Genomic DNA, 18,097 nt, shown 5'->3' with positions numbered 1-18,097 from the left:
AGGGGAGCTCCCCCTAAAAGGGTATGCGAGTAATTTTCATCGAATAATTAAAATTTTGCGATTAAAATAACATCAAACACGGTATCAATCGGATAAATGTAGTTAAATATATAATCAAAATTTTTATTATCAGACCAATTAAAAATTATCCGATTTACGTCGTGTTTGATATCATTTTAATCGCAAAAATCTCAATAAATCATTAAAATTACTTTCAAATGGAAAATAAAAAAATAGGAGTTTCAGTTTTTATTTTATAAGATGTTTACATTCGCGAGGAAGCCGAGTCCGCTTATCTTTACGACCTGTCAAGTGCGAGAGCGACAGCGAAACCACGAGTCGAAAGCGAGCGAGATGACCTATCATCAAAGAATTCCGAAGTCTCTCACAATCGGCTTCTTCACTTCCTCTATCCATTCGCAATTTACGAGATTATAAAGTAAAAACTGAAACTTATTTTTTATTTTATCGATATGAAAGTAATTTTAATGAATTATTGAGATATTTGCGATTAAAATGATATCAAACACGACGTAAATCGGGTAATTTTTAATTAGTCTGATAATAAAAATTTTATAATTATATTTAACTAAATTTATGCGATTTATATCGTGTTTGATATTATTTTAATCTCAAAATTCTCATTATTCCATTAAAATTACTCGCATACCTTTATAAATATATCTTAAAATAATTAACTTATTTATTTGTCACAATTTGTCATCGGCCGCTTGCCAGCGGCAGATTTGATAACGAGATGAGCATGACAGTATATGAGTACGTAAGAACGCGTGAAACAATAACAGAAGCGAGTGAGATAGTAATAGGAGCGAGCGAGATAGTAGTAGGAGCGAGCGAGAGAGAAATAGTATGCCAGGCTGCAAGAAAGACTCGATTTTCGAGTCTTCGTTGCTCGTGCTATTGCTATTTCGCTCTTATTGCCATTTCGCTCTCTCTTATTACCTTCTCGCTTGCTCACATAACTCCCGTACGCTACACACACACACACATATATATATATAACTTTGCTCACTTGAAATATCTACGCTATTTTTACAGATATGAAAGAATTATAATTACGAAAATTGTACGATTAAAAGGACCATGATATGCTGGTAATATTGTTTTCGTAAGTAGAAGCGTTTCAGAAATTTCAAGATTATCTTCATATTTTTTAATGGAACCATCCTTATTTTTTAATATAAATCGATTCCTCGCAATATTCCGTGTAAAAAGTTATAAAGATCGGATAGTCAAAAATTGAATAGTTAACGAGATATTTGATTCTTTAAGTTGACATAATTTTATATAAATTATAAAATATCTGATAAAATGTTCATTTTTCGATTATTTTAGTTTAATAATTTTATGCATATGATAATAAGAGGAATCAGTTAATGTAAAGAAAACATATGATTGTTCTTAAGAAAAAATATGTCGTTGCTCATTGCAAATTCATATATAAGAAAAATAATATATATATATAAATATATTTATATATATATATATATTTTTTTTCTTATATATGAATTTGCAATGAGCAGCGACATATTTTTTCTTAAGAACAATCATATGTTTTCTTTACGTATATCAAATAAATTTTAATATTAATGAAAAATGACGAATTCGATATCCTCTCTCTCTCTCTCTCTCTCTCTCTCTCTCTCTCTCTGAAAATGATAACCAGAGAGAAGAAGAGAGGTGTCATGGCCCGCTTTTAGGTGATCCCTGAAAGCGATAGCCCTCTGTGGACCTTAAAAACGTGCACCTAAACTACGAAGCCAAGATGCACGAATGAGATATCAAATAAATTTTAATATAAATGAGAAATGACGAATTCGATATCCTCTCGAGGATCGTAAATTCGTCATTTCTCATTTATATTAAAATTTATTTGATATCCGTAAGCACTTTGCTATACAGCACTGGTGCTACCGACATTTTGTGCACATAGCACGGAATAGAACCAGAAATTGTGCACCTTATATGTTACCCTCATTCGTGCACCTTGGCTTCGTAGTTTAGGTGCACGTTTATAAAGTCCACAGAGGGCTATCGCTTTCAGGGATCACCTAAAAGCGGGCCATGACACCTCTCTTCTTCTATCTGGTTATCATTTTCAACACCATTGAAAAAGTTAATCGAAATATTAAAGATTTTAATCCTCGTTTCTATAAATGAAAACTTTTATTTACCGTGTTAACAATGACGTCAGAATTGAATTCGGTCTTCAACCAAATAGTCCATATTATTCTCTTCAAGAGAATGCTTAACTGAGGGATCACATTTGCTAGGGCCGCACTAAAACGGCCACAAACGACCATAAACGACAGCAAATACATGATAAATTTCATCTTACCCACGAATGATTCAACAAACAGTAAAATAAAACGGACAATTCGAGAGTTTTTCAGATAAGATATATGTTATTGAAAATAAAGCAGAATACGCGCTCGGTCTGCGAACGCAATATGAATACTACTGCGCTTAAGGGGATCCTAAAGCGACGGGCAAACTCCGACGGATTAGCGCCCCCATCTAAATGTAACTAAAAATGTTGATAATATCGAAAATTAATATCGACATTTTTCGTTCCGCCATTACGGACATTATTATTGCATAATATAATAAAAAATGCAATCTTTTGCATTGTGTTCAATATATTGAAATGAGATAATGTCATATACAGGGTGAGCCATTTTAATTAACGCACGCAATTATTTCGGAAACAAAGCATTGTAGAGAAAAATGTTTCAGACAAAAGTTTTATGATTTCGAGGGGGCCATAAGATGTTATCATTGGTTTGACCTTGAAGAGTTATTTGAAGGTCACATGAAGGTCACCTTCAATTTCTTAAATGGAACCTACTATTTGTCATTGCATATTCTTGTAGCTTATCTCGAGAGCTTTCCAAAACACTATAATTAAGTACCTTTTCGTTAAGTACTTTTTGAGTTATGAGGCTTGAAATAATTTCTTAATTTTACATAAGCCGTAAAATATCTTGTAAAATATTCATTTTTCGATTATCTTATCTTAATACTTTTACGTACAAAATAATGAGAGGAATCAATTGGTGTAAAGAAAACACATAGTTGTTTTTAAGAAAAAATATGGAATTGTTAATTGCAAATTATATATTTTTTCTTCAAAACAACTATGTGTTTTCTTTACACCAGTTGATTCCTCTCATTATTTTGTACGTAAAAGTATTAAGGTAAGATAATCGAAAAATGAATATTTTACAAGATATTTTACGGTTTATGTAAAATTAAGAAATTATTTCAAGCCTCATAACTCAAAAAGTACTTAACGAAAAGGCACTTAATTATAGTGTTTTGGAAAGCCCTCGAGATAAGCTACAAGAATATGCAATGACAAATTGTAGGTTCCATTTAAGAAATTAAAGGTGACCTTCATGTGACCTTCAAATAATTCTTCAAGGTCAAACCAATGATACCATCTTATGGCCCCCTCGAAACCATAAAACTTTTGTCTGAAACATTTTTCTCTAAAATGCTTTGTTTCCGAAATAATTGATTGCGTTAATTAAAATGGCTCACCTTGTATATATTTTTATTGATTTATATTTACATGCATATATATAATATATTTTATATATGTATAATATATATATATATATATATATATATATATATATATATATATATTAAATATATTATATATTATATATATGTAAATATATTATATATATATATAATTGTTGTATATGTAAATGTTTATATATTTGTCATATAAATTTACAAACATTTCCATTACATTATCAAGCGACGCGGTAGCGTCGCGACGCCAAGTACATAAAAAAACTGAAAGAGAACTGGATCTGAGCATTGAGAGTTACTGTCCTCGACGCGGCGCTACCAAGTAGCTTATCCGGAATTTTACGTCAAATGAACTTTCGATTAAAATATTTCAGAAACGAAAGCCGTAATAAAAAATCTAACGGCATTTTTCTGATATAATGTGAATACAAGCTTTCGATTGTGATCAGTTTGAATAGAATCGGTGTAGTCAATCCCGAGAAATGATAATCGCAAGTCAGAATTGTGACATTTTTCAATTTCCGTCATAATAAGATTCAGATTCAGACTCACGTACGTATCTTTGCACGCACACATTCAAAGCGATTTTGTCCCTCAAGCTGCGTTTATACCGCGCATATATGATTATTCGCTTTAGTGTGCAAAAATGCTTTAAGAAACAAAATCATTTATGTACATGTGTGTGCATACGTGTGATATGTGTATATGTGTGTGTATACGTGTGAGAGATTAATTTATCGCATAACAATTTTCAAAAACCTCTTGTGGGTAAAATCTAATCTATCTCGAAAACAGTATCACAAAAATATAAAAACTGTGCCGTTAGATAAGACTTCTAAGAAGACTAATTTATCGTATTATAACAAAATTCAAAAACCAACCCTGGGAGTGAACTCTAATATCTAGAAAATGAAACCTTGTAAAAATACGCGACTTACCCTTAGTAAAGATTTTTAAAAATGCGTATATATTTTTTGCAGAAATAATATAAATTTTTACAAAAAGGTGGTGATATCCCTCTAGAAACAACCTTATAACGGTAAAATAAAATACGTCAAGTATATAAGAAAATATCTTTAAAAAATCTAACATATATTTTCTGTAGGAATAATATCCCCTAAAAAAAACCTTATAAAGGTAAAAAAATACGCCAAGTACATAAAAAAAATCAAAAATTTAAAAGAGTGATAAAAATAAAATATTTAAAAACCGATATGAGATCAATACTATTAGCCAAGTACAATAAATTATGTGATATTAATAAAATAAGAACTGAAACTCCTATTTTTTATTTTATCCATTTGAAAGAAATTTTAATGAATTATTGAGATTTTTGCGAATAAAATGATATCAAACACGACGTAAATCGGATAATTTTTAATTGGTCTGATAATAAAAATTTTGATTATATATTTAACTACATTTATCCAATTGATACCGTGTTTGATGTTATTTTAATCGCAAAATTTTCATTATTCCATTAAAATTACTCGCATACCCTTATAGATATATCTTAAAATAATTAACTTATTTATTTGTCACAATTTGTCATCGGCCGCTTGCCAGCGGCAGATTTGATAACGAGATGAGCATGACAGTATACGAGTACGTAAAAGCGAGTGAAACAATAACTGAAGCGAGCGAGATAGTAATAGGAGCGAACGAGAGAGAAGTAGTATGCCAGGCTGCAAGAGACTCGATTTCCGAGTCTTCGTTGCTCGTGCTATTGTTATCTCGCTCGCTCTTATTGCCATTTCGCTCTCTCTTATTACCTTCTCACTTACTCACATAACTTCCGTATATGCTACACACACACACACACACACACACACACACACACACACACACACACACACACACACACACACACACACACACACACACACACACACACACACACACACACACACACACACACACACACACACACACACACACACACGCACGCACGCACGCACGCACGCACACACGCACGCACGCACGCACGCACGCACGCACGCACGCACGCACGCACGCACGCACGCACGCACGCACGCACGCACACACACACGCACACGCACGCACGCACACACACGCACGCTCGCGCACGCACGCGCGCGCCCGCACACATACACACCCACACATATATAATTGTTATTATACATGTAGGGAATATATATATATATATATATATATATATATATATATATATATATTCCCTACATGTATAATAACAATATATATATATATATATATATAATTATAAATTACATAATAATTATATTCCATAAAATGATAACTGTCTATTCTCTTTATTAAGATTAATATATAATATGTCAAAATATAATATGTCTAAACAGAAATGAAAAAAATTTCACAATATTTACTTTTTGATTGATGAATATTACAAAATTCACAGTCCACTTGGTTGTCGTTAAGTGTCACAAATCTGTGTTTTTATATAATACTAATAAATGTACGTGGCGTCGCGACGCTACCGCGTCGCTTGATCTTTTAAACGTCTTGCAACATTTTATTTCTTTTCTTATCATTAGATGTTGTCGTTACAACAATTTTGTGCACGGATAATTTCTGATGTACGAACAATTCTATGATTGTAATTCTATACATAATTTCTATCTAATTCGGTGACTTTAGATACGATGTAATAGATGACCTTTTTTTTATTTCCATTACACATAAGTAGTTTCTTGATTTTCAGTATAGGTGTGAAAAAGATCGGAATTCTCTTTATCTTTATCGCAAGTAAACAAGCGTATTGTACTAATTCGTCTTCACATTAATCATAAATAATAATTAAAATATTGAAATATTATAACTTCATATTTTTTCAGCGAACTCTGAACGATTCTGATTCTCATCAATAATAAGGTTTAGTGTGAAATATTTATCATTTATTTAAACTATCTTTTGTAATATTATCACATCGATATAACAGTGCTTAAATTTTTATTCTTCATAAGCTTGAATGCTCTCTCATACACGAGTTTGGGCGCATCATTAGCCCATATAAAATCCAGATGATTGAATTTGGGCCACGGCACTTCGTACATATCCACTACATTGGGAAGTATGTGATACAATCTTTTCACATCCTTAAAGAAATTCTTTTGTCAGTTATTGTTTTTGTCAGTTATTGCACGATTTCCTTTAAATTATCTTTCTGATTTTACGTCAAAACTTGACTTAGCTACACAATTAACACGAATAAATCTCTGCTACGTATTACTTACGGCGATATTAACTATCAAATCGCCAGGACCGTAGAATATTGCAATAGGTACCGCGATATTCGCCAGATCGTAGTCCGGAGGTTCAGTCGTATTATATATCAATAGATTTCTGGCGCGACCGTAATCATATTTGCGAAACTTGCCCGACTGGATTCCTTGAGCGTAGTGTTCCATTGTCTTAACCGAGACGCCGTCCAGGAAGTCACTTAAGATGATGGGTTGCAAGGTCTAAGAATAAATAGAGAATAATAAAGATATATATAAAGATATATGTTAAGTTAAATCTACAGCAATCTATAGTCGAGCAAGTTAATACATGATAATCGAAGCTTGGATGGAATTATACTTCGATCGCGATATTCGCGAAATTATGTACTCACGTAATTAAATTGTTCGCGATCATCACCCCATATTATAGACATTATATTGTAGCAGATCTTTCCGGCGATGTTTTGGTCGCAGATATTTTTCAAAAGAAATCTCACAAAATCGCTCTGGAGAAATTCACCGTGGAAAAACAATTGCATCACTATCTGCAATTGAATATCTCTTAATCGTGATGTAATTTACTTTTAATTTTTCTTTATTAAAGTTTTAACGATATAACTTTAAGAATAAATTAGGAAATTTTTATCTAGTTTTTTCAACATATTACATTAATTTATAAAAGCTTCGAGAATTGCTCCAATTTTAATTTTAACTCGTCAAAGAATATCTTGTTAAAATTTGGAACCATAAATTCAATATGTACTGCAAAAACAAACAGGATGTGAAGCATAAAAAGAGAAGTAAGTTTTTGAATGTTTAGAATTAATTTCTTCGGAAATTTGTAAAACGGAATCCATTGTATTTCTCATTTATATTTCACTGTGAGACAAATATTTTTTTTCTATTTTACAAGAAATTTCTTTCATTCTATTAATAGAATAAAAATTGAAAAATAACACATTAAGTCAATAATATATAAAAAACATAAGCGGTAAACAATGAGCATATGATCGTGTAGTACAAGTATTAATATGAATCGATTATTAGATTTAAGTAGCTAATCAAAAATATCAATTTCGTTAGGACTAACGTAACTACTTATATAGCTTACATTATTTATATACCATAACATTTATTTCTAACGTCGTTAACATTATTTTTGTTTCTTTAGATAACAGTTTAAAAATTTTATCTATAACAAAAAAAATACAAAATGTACAATATTTTTTATATTTCAATTTGTTTAGTTATTACACGATAATAAAATTTATATATATGACTTTTAACATCACTATTATATTATTTTACTTTAATCATTCTCCTGATGGGAACCAAGAATCGTATCGGACTTTGCATATGATTTAGAAAGACCCCCGGCCCGAAGTTGATCATCAATTTCACCATTCGAGCGATTTCTGGACGCTCTGATGCCATTATGTAAAAACACGTTGTGCCCATAGAATGGCCAACACATGTGTGCAATGGTTGCGATCTCATGTTCGTGATAAATGTAATCATTGCGGATACATCATAGATGCCTATTTCGTCAAAGCTAATGAAAAATTTAATCTATAAATCAATAAAATCAATAAAATAAAAAATATAAAAAATATATAAATATTTACATACACACACACAGAGAAAATAAATATATTGTGTACATATGTATATAATATATTAAGTGTTACGCACGTAATATAAGCAGAAACTAAAATTTTGCACAAAAAGTTATTTACATAAAAAATCAAGAAAAATAATAATAAATGCATTATATTGGCACAATTAAATGTGAGATATCTTGAAGACGATGCATTTTTAAAAGTGTAAATAAATATATATAAAAGTTCTTGTGTATCACGTCAAATTAAAATTATAATGATATTGTAACAATTATTATTATCTTATTTTTATAATACATTATTATTCCTATTTTATTTTGTTGTATTGGTACCTGAAATCCCAAAATGTCGGATTCGACGGAGATATTGAGATATGTGCCTTCGAGTAGGTAGTACCACGAAAATTTCCCAACCAAACATCGTATCCCTGATCTGCTAATAGATAAGCTAAAATAAATAAAAGTGTTGTAGTATCATATTATATATATAATATTAATTTCTAAATTTTGTGGCATTTTTACGATAGAAATAAAATTGACAATGTTATAGCAGTTTTGCGATACATGTATGCGTTTAAAAATTGATTAATGATCGTACGGAATGCTTTGCCTTTGCCAGGGATAAGCCATTTTGAGGAGCTGGCTGTAAGACAGTGCAGCAGCAGCACGGGTAAAGAATCCTTGCCACCTGGTATACGATGTAACGTCAAGAGATAGCCGTCCTCCGTCGTTATAACGTGAGCTTCCACGGGATACTCAGCTTCTCTTATCATCTCCGGCTGAAAGAAAAAAACTGCGTAAGAAAAAGGAAAGTTGGCCTAAACTTGAAATAAATTTGAGCAACAAGAAGTGCATATTATATTTACTTTCAAATAAATAGGGCAATTCTATAATACAAATAATATAAATATAATACTTTAATATCTAAAAAATATGAATAATTAATGTGTAAAATCGTTATAATAAAAATAATCATGAGATATAAATCAAAATCAAATCAGCATCATTTTTATTAAGTGTGATTGTACAGAAATTTGTAGCAATTATCCTTTCGCGCAATAAAATATGAGACTCGATAAAAATGATTTCAAAGCATATTTTAAAACAATTAATTTCTTTTATATTCATCTTTTAAATTAATTTTTAATTAAATTTAAATCAATTTGAAATTAAAATAAATATTTAAAAAAATACTGTTTAACCATATTATTTAAAAAATATTATTTTAAAAATATTATTTAAAAAATAATATTTAAACATATTATTATATAATATTAAAAAAAGAAAAAATCTTTAATGTTAATTGAGTAATATTAATTAGTATTTATAAGTGTTAAATCTACTCTTAGAGAGCTACAAAAATATATAGAAATACCATCTCATATATCTTTAAAAATTGTATATAATTTTGCGGAATTATTATTTTTCTTTTAAATAAAGGAATTAGTAGCGACATAAGATCATTTGTTATCACAGAAAGAAGAATTTCATGGCCCTCTTTTAGGTGATCCCTGAAAGCGATACGCTCTCTGTGGACCATAAAAACGTGCACCTAAACTACGAAGCCAAGTTGCACGAATGAGGGTAACATATAAGGTACACAATTTCTGGTTCTATTCCGTGCTATGTGCACAAAATGTCGGTAGCACCAGTGCTGTATAGCAAGGTGCTTACGTATATCAAATAAATTTTAATATAAATGAGAAATGACGAATTCGATATCCTCTCTCTCTCTCTCTCTCTCTCTCTCTCTCTCTCTCTCTCTCCCCCCCCCCCCTCTCTCTGCATGTATATATATATATATGTATGTATATATATATATACACAGTGAGTTTTATTTCGTGTGTCAATCTTTTTATTATGCGGGAGATTATCGACTGCATAATAAATTGATCGGTACATAAATGTCAATTTTTTTGATCGACCGTATCGAAGGTTCGAATATAATGTGTAAAATTAAAGCAAATTAAAAGCTGAACTTATGTAATATGGATTTTTTATTAATATTATTAAAGCTACGTATTTATTATTATTATTGTACACATTATATTCGAACGTTCGATACGGTCGATCAAAAATTTGACATTTATGCACCAGTCAATTTATTATGCAATCGATAATCTCCGCATGATAAAAAGATTGACACACGAAACAAAACTCATCCTGTATATATATATATATATATTTTTTTTTTTTTTTTTCTTATATATGAATTTGCAATGAGCAGCGACATACTTTTTTTAAGAACAATCATATGTTTTCTTTACATTAACTGATTCCTCTTATTATTCTATACATAAAATTATTAAAGTAAAATAATCGAAAAATGAACATTTTATCAAATATTTTATAATTTATATAAAATTATGTCAACTTAAAGAATCAAATATCTCGTTAACTATTCAATTTTTGACTATCCTATCTTTATAACTTTTTACATGGAATATTGCGAGGAATCGATTTATATTAAAAAATAAGGATGGTTCCATTAAAAAATATGAAGATAATCTTGAAATTTCTGAAACGCTTCTACTTACGAAAACAATATTACTAGCATATCATGGTCCTTTTAATCGTACAATTTTCGTAATTACAATTCTTTCATATCTGTAAAAATAGCGTAGATATTTCAAGTGAGCAAAGTTATATGTATGTGTGTGTGTGTGTGTGTGTGTAGCGTATACGAGTTTTCCTAGCGCCGGACGGCACCTAGTACCGGACATATATCATATCTATGCGAATAAAAAGGCGATTGGGTGGTTATTTCGGTGACAGGGCGGAGAGAGTGTAATGATCCACATGCGGGATGCGACACACTCCAGATTTGCGTACGCAAGCTAAAAGGACTGTTAATCGATGCGTTTGAAGATAAAACGTTGCATTATATAATTTAGAAACAGGTCATACTTACGAAGATTTGTTGTCTACAATACGTGTTCTTGTATTATGAAGTATTTTGATAAATAGTTTTCAAATATTTATGTGCTTTTTGCATAAAGTAAACTAGTTTTTACGAATTCGTTATTTTTTAATACATTTTTTGTCCCCTGGCTCGGACAGAATATTTTGTTCTAACCTTGCCCGACATTAAAAATGTCAGTATTGCATGTCTATGAAGAAATAAGTTTAAAAAGACGAATCGATCAAAGAAGATAAAGAAAACTAGAACACTAACATCTAAACATACAAACGATGATACTACCTGTGCAGTTTGCCTAAAGAGCAATGAAAAAAATTGAATTCAATGCTCCAACTGCTAGGAATGGGCTCACGAGGCATGTGCTGATATTCCTGAATGTTCTGATAATTATATTTGTAATCGTTATAAATTATTTTGAAGTTATACGGTGTTTAGGGGATCTATTTTAATGTGCGGTACTAGGCGCCACTTCAAGATCGTACAAAATTTTATACCGAAGTTTCACACTGATTTAAATATTATATTATAGAAAAGTTGATTATTCCATTCATTTATTCTCATTTCTAATATTGTTAACTAATAATTAGTGCAAAATATAAAAGAAATAAAAAATACATTTTTTTAATTTATCTACGAAAAACCTTAAGTGTCCGCTACTAGGGGAACTCCCCCTATAAGGGTATGCGAGTAATTTTAATCGAATAATGAAAATTTTGCGATTAAAATAACATCAAACACGGTATCAATCGGATAAATGTAGTTAAATATATAATCAAAATTTTTTATTATCAGACCAATTAAAAATTATCCGATTTACGTCGTGTTTGATATCATTTTAATCGCAAAAATCTCAATAATTCATTAAAATTACTTTCAAATGGATAAAATAAAAAAATAGGAGTTTCAGTTTTTATTTTATAAGATGTTTATATTCGCGAGGAAGCCGAGTCCGCTTATCTTTACGACCTGTCAAGTGCGAGAGCGACAGCGAAACCACGAGTCGAAAGCGAGCGAGATGACCTATCATCAAAGAATTCCGAAGTCTCTCACAATCGGCTTCTTCACTTCCTCTATCCATTCGCAATTTACGAGATTATAAAGTAAAAACTGAAACTTATTTTTTATTTTATCGATATAAAAGTAATTTTAACGAATTATTGAGATTTTTACGATTAAAATGATATCAAACACGACGTAAATCGGGTAATTTTTAATTAGTCGGGTAATAAAAATTTTATAATTATATTTAACTAAATTTATGCGATTTATATCGTGTTTGATATTATTTTAATCTCAAAATTCTCATTATTCCATTAAAATTACTCGCATACCTTTATAAATATATCTTAAAATAATTAACTTATTTATTTGTCACAATTTGTCATCGGCCGCTTGCCAGCGGCAGATTTGATAACGAGATGAGCATGACAGTATATGAGTACGTAAGAGCGAGTGAAACAATAACAGAAGCGAGTGAGATAGTAATAGGAGCGAGCGAGATAGTAGTAGGAGCGAGCGAGAGAGAAATAGTATGCCAGGCTGCAAGAAAGACTCGATTTTCGAGTCTTCGTTGCTCGTGCTATTGCTATTTCGCTCTTATTGCCATTTCGCTCTCTCTTATTACCTTCTCGCTTGCTCACATAACTCCCGTACGCTACACACACACACACACACACACACATACATATAACTTTGCTCACTTGAAATATCTACGCTATTTTTACAGATATGAAAGAATTGTAATTACGAAAATTGTACGATTAAAAGGACCATGATATGCTAGTAATATTGTTTTCGTAAGTAGAAGCGTTTCAGAAATTTCAAGATTATCTTCATATTTTTTAATGGAACCATCCTTATTTTTTAATATAAATCGATTCCTCGCAATATTCCATGTAAAAAGTTATAAAGATCGGATAGTCAAAAATTGAATAGTTAACGAGATATTCGATTCTTTAAGTTGATTGACATAATTTTATATAAATTATAAAATATCTGATAAAATGTTCATTTTTCGATTATTTTAGTTTAATAATTTTATGCATATAATAATAAGAGGAATCAGTTAATGTACAGAAAACATATGATTGTTCTTAAAAAAAAATATGTCGCTACTCATTGCAAATTCATATATAAGAAAAAAAAATATGAATATATATATATTTTTTTTCTTATATATGAATTTGCAATGAGCAGCGATATATTTTTTCTTAAGAAGAATCATATGTTTTCTTTACGTATATCAAATAAATTTTAATATAAATGAGAAATGACGAATTCGATATCCTCTCTCTCTCTCTCTCTCTCTCTCTCTCTCTCTCTCTCTCTCTGAAAATGATAACCAGAGAGAAGAAGAGAGGTGTCATGGCCCGCTTTTAGGTGATCCCTGAAAGCGATAGCCCTCTGTGGACCTTAAAAACGTGCACCTAAACTACGAAGCCAAGGTGCACGAATGAGGGTAACATATAAGGTGCACAATTTCTGGTTCTATTCCGTGCTATGTGCTATAGTTTAGGTGCACGTTTTTAAGGTCCACAGAGGGCTATCGCTTTCAGGGATCACCTAAAAGCGGGCCATGACACCTCTCTTCTTCTCTCTGGTTATCACTTTCAACACCATTGAAAAAGTTAATCGAAATATTAAAGATTTTAATCCTCGTTTCTATAAATGAAAACTTTTATTTACCGTGTTAACAATGACGTCAGAATTGAATTCGGTCTTTGACCAAATAGTCCATATTATTCTCTTCAAGAGAATGCTTAACTGAGGGATCACATTTGCTAGGGCCGCACTAAAACGACCACAAACGACCATAAACGACAGCAAATACATGATAAATTTCATCTCACCCACGAATGATTCAACAAACTGTAAAAGAAAACGGACAATTCGAGAGTTTTTCAGGTGAGATGTAGGTTATTGAAAATAAAGCAGAATACGCGCTCGGTCCGCGAACGCAATATGAATACTACTGCGCTTAAGGGGATCCTAAAGCGACGGGCAAACTCCGACGGATTAGCGCCCCCATTTAAATGTAACTAAAAATGTTGATAATATCGATAATTAATATCGACATTTTTAGTTCCGCCATTACGGATATTATTATTGCATAATATAATAAAAAATGCAATCTTTTGCATTGTGTTCAATATATTGTAATGAGATAATGTCATATATATATTTTTATTGATTTATATTTGCATGCATATATATAATATATTTTATATATGTATAATATATATATATATATTAAATATATTATATATTATATATTATATATTATATATTATATATATTATATATATAATTGTTGTATATGTAAATGTTTATATATTTGTAATATAAATTTACAAATATTTCCATCACATTATCAAGCGACGCGGTAGCGTCGCGACGCCAAGTACATAAAAAAACTGAAAAAGAACTGGATCCGAGCATTGAGAGTCACTGTCCTCGACGCGGCGCTACCAAGTAGTTTATCCGGAATTTTACGTCAAATAAACTTTCGATTAAAATATTTCAGAAACGAAAGCCGTAATAAAATATCTAACGGCATTTTTCTGATATAATGTGAATACAAGCTTTCTATTGTGACCAGTTTGAATAAAATCGGTGCAGTCAATCCCGAGAAATGATATTCGCAAGTCAGAATTGTGACATTTTTCAATTTCCGTCATAATAAAATTCAGATTCAGACTCACGTACGTATCTTTGCACGCACACATTCAAAGCGATTTTGTCCCTCAAGCGATGTTCACACCGCGCATCATATACGATTATCGCTTTGGTGTACAAAAATACTTTTAGCCGTAGAGTGACCACATCCCCCAAGATCCCTCTAGTATATACTAAAATCCCCACTGTACCAAATAGCAGTGGCGGATGGACCCTAAGATAGGGCCGGGGCAAGCTTCCATGTGGCAAAAATGCCACCAGTGCATGATATTCAAGATCTTCGTGACCGTATCACTGCAGGTTGCGAGACAATCCGCTGTACGCCAGGCATTTTTGAACGTGTCCGTGAATCGATGCGTCGACGTGTCACTGCTTGTATACAGGAAAATGGTGAACATTTTCAACATTTATTATAACATACTCAAGGTCACGTTAAACCGAAATGTAAATAAGCCTAATTAAACGATTGTCGTCTGCAATAATTAACCTTAAATTTTTCCTAGTGTAAGTAATACAGCTAACAGTATTTTCAACATAACTCCTGAAATAAGCATTTCCTCACGTATGTCCATATAACATTTTTTCATCCTTCAGGTGTGAGGAATAAATTAAATCCTTAAATTTTTAACATACCTTTTTAGAACACCCTGTATATACAGGGTGGACCATTTTAACATTTAATGGAGAATAACTCGACCGGTAAGCGAAATAATAATAAAAGTTTTATACAAAAGTTGTTGGGCAAGGAGGGGGATATAAGATGGTGTGATAGGTTTGACCTTGGATGGCATCGTTAAGGTCAGGTCAAGGACACCTTTAATTTCTTAAATGGAACTTAAATGGAAAGTTGTTTCAAAGAAAAAATATGGAATTGTTAATTGCAAATTACATATTTTTTCTTCGAAACAACTATGTGTTTTCTTTACACCAATTGATTCCTCTCATTATTTTGTACGTAAAAGTATTAAGGTAAGATAATCGAAAAATGAATATTTTACAAGATATTTTACGGTTTATGTAAAATTAAGAAATTATTTCAAGCCTCATAAGTCAAAAAGTACTTAACGAAAAGGTACTTAATTATAGTGTTTTGGAAAGCTCTCGAGATAAGCTACAAGAATATGCAATAAAAAATAGGTGGTTCCATTTAAGAAATTAAAGGTGTCCTTGACCTGACCTTAACGATGCCATCCAAGATCAAACCAATGACACCATCTTATGTCCCCCCTACTTGCCCAACAACTTTTGTATAAAACTTTTTTTATTATTTCGCTTACCGGTCGAGTTATTCTCCATTAAAGGTTAAAATGGTCCACCCTGTATATGTATAGTACAAATTATTCAACATATTGTGTAGTTTAGTAGGAGGCTTGTTACTTTCATGACGCTGTTACTTTTGTCCCTGGTCTCCCCTACGTATGATAATGTGATTAGAGAAATTTCTTTTCCGTTTGTCATGCTTAATAAATGCGACACTCATTGATTTATAAATAATAATATCCCTTATTGAAGATGCAAAATTCTTGTTACATTTCACGAACACGGGCGCGCTAATCAAGTTTAGCGATTTTTACTTAATCACTGTACATAACGCTTAAGCATTTATTTATGTCGTGCTTTTATAAATGCCCCGTAATATTTTATTTAGTGTATTAGTCGCGAGGTTCACAGTGCTATTTAATGCATATTATGAGCGTTACGCATTAATTATTTTGTACAATATACTCGTCTATCGAGAAGAAATGATAAACGGTCGATCAAAAAGAATTATGGCGGTAAAGGGTGACAGATTCTTTCTCAGCGAAGGATAATTTAATCTTATACGGATTAAAAGCTAGAGTGAGATGATAAAATCGATAAGGCGATTTTTTTTTACATTTCAAGATTTTCTATCCATTCTTTGACGTATTTCCTTCAAATCGATCCATTTTCATTAAAAAAAAAAAAAAGAAAAATCAAAGTAATCAAGCGACGCGGTAGCGTCGCGACGCCAAGTACATAAAAAACTGATAAAAAATTGGATCCGAGCATTGAAACTATTCTCGACACGGCGCTACCAAGTAGCTTATCGGGAATTTTACGTCAAATAAACTTTCGATTAAAATATTTCAGAAACTAAAGCCGTAATTAAAAATCTAACGACACTTTTATTATATAATGTGAATATAAACTTTCGATTGCGACCAGTTTGAATAAAATCGGTGCAGTCAATCCTGAGAAATGATCGAATATCAGAATTGTGACATTTTTCGTTTTTCTCCAGGTTCAGACTCACGTACATATGTTCGCACGCACACACGCAAAGCGAGTTTGTCCCTCAAGCGGCGTTCACAGCGTGCGTATACGATTATTGTGTCGATATGTACAATGCTTTAAGAGACAAAATCATATGCGTGCATACGTGTGATATGTATATGTATGTGTGTACGTACGTGTGAGAGATTAATTTATTAGAGTATAGTGCGGAATAGTGTAGAACAAGGAAGAGAAGTAGTGTGTAATAATGTATCAAGGAAGTGACATATTAAAAGTTATTGTCAAGAGACGCAGCAGCGTCGCGACGCCAAGTACATTTATTAGTATTATATAAAAACACAGATTTGTGACACTTAACGACAACCAAGTGGACTGTGAATTTTGTAATATTCATCAATCAAAAAGTAAATATTGTGAAATTTTTCTCATTTCTGTTTAGACATAATATATTTTGACATATTATATATTAATCTTAATAAAGAGAATAGACAGTTATCATTTTGTGGAATATAATTATTTATATTATTTCTGCAAAAAGTATATACGCATTTTTAAAAATCTTTACTAAGGGTAAGTCGCGTATTTTTACAAGGTTTCATTTTCTAGATATTAGAGTTCACTCCCAAGGGTTGGTTTTTGAATATTGTTATAATACGATAAATTAGTCTCCTTAGAAGTCTTATCTAACGGCACAGTTTTTATATTTTTGTGATACCGTTTTCGAGATAGATTAGATTTTACTCCCAAAAGGTTTTTGAAAATTGTTATGCGATAAATTAATCTCTCATACGTATACACACACATATACACACACATATACACATATCACACGTATGCACACAC

The 18,097-nt window shown here is 31.3% G+C and overlaps 1 protein-coding gene across 1 annotated transcript; it reads right to left on the bottom strand.

Moving 5' to 3' along the window:
• Window positions 1–6,399: 6,399 nt before the first annotated feature.
• LOC145965311 (lipase 3-like) lies at window positions 6,400–9,045 on the bottom strand. Its single transcript, XM_083088762.1, has 6 exons — window positions 9,002–9,045; window positions 8,737–8,851; window positions 8,094–8,354; window positions 7,178–7,330; window positions 6,798–7,025; window positions 6,400–6,659 (listed from the first exon to the last, which is right to left on the bottom strand). Exons 1-6 carry the CDS (start codon window positions 9,031–9,033, stop codon window positions 6,486–6,488), a joined length of 963 nt encoding a protein of 320 aa, XP_082944888.1. The 5' UTR covers window positions 9,034–9,045; the 3' UTR covers window positions 6,400–6,485.
• Between the last annotated feature and the right edge of the window lie 9,052 nt (window positions 9,046–18,097).

The sequence above is a fragment of the Camponotus vicinus genome, unplaced genomic scaffold, assembly GCF_025532165.1.
Source record: "Camponotus vicinus isolate PSW18456_S1 unplaced genomic scaffold, iyCamVici1.0 SCAF_14, whole genome shotgun sequence".
Lineage (NCBI taxonomy): Eukaryota > Metazoa > Arthropoda > Insecta > Hymenoptera > Formicidae > Camponotus > Camponotus vicinus.
Note: the sequence above shows the minus strand (reverse complement) of the source record. Positions and strands in the feature narration are given on the sequence as shown.

Bases quoted from the DNA above. Each gene is read 5' to 3' on its own strand.
- LOC145965311 (XM_083088762.1), bottom strand. From the start codon at position 9,033: ATGGCTTATCCCTGGCAAAGGCAAAGCATTCC. The intron at 8,852-9,001 runs GTACGATCATTA...TATTTATTTTAG, and splicing joins TGGCAAAGGCAAAGCATTCC to CTTATCTATTAGCAGATCAG. The intron at 8,355-8,736 runs GTACCAATACAA...ATTGATTTATAG, and splicing joins CCGACATTTTGGGATTTCAG to ATTAAATTTTTCATTAGCTT.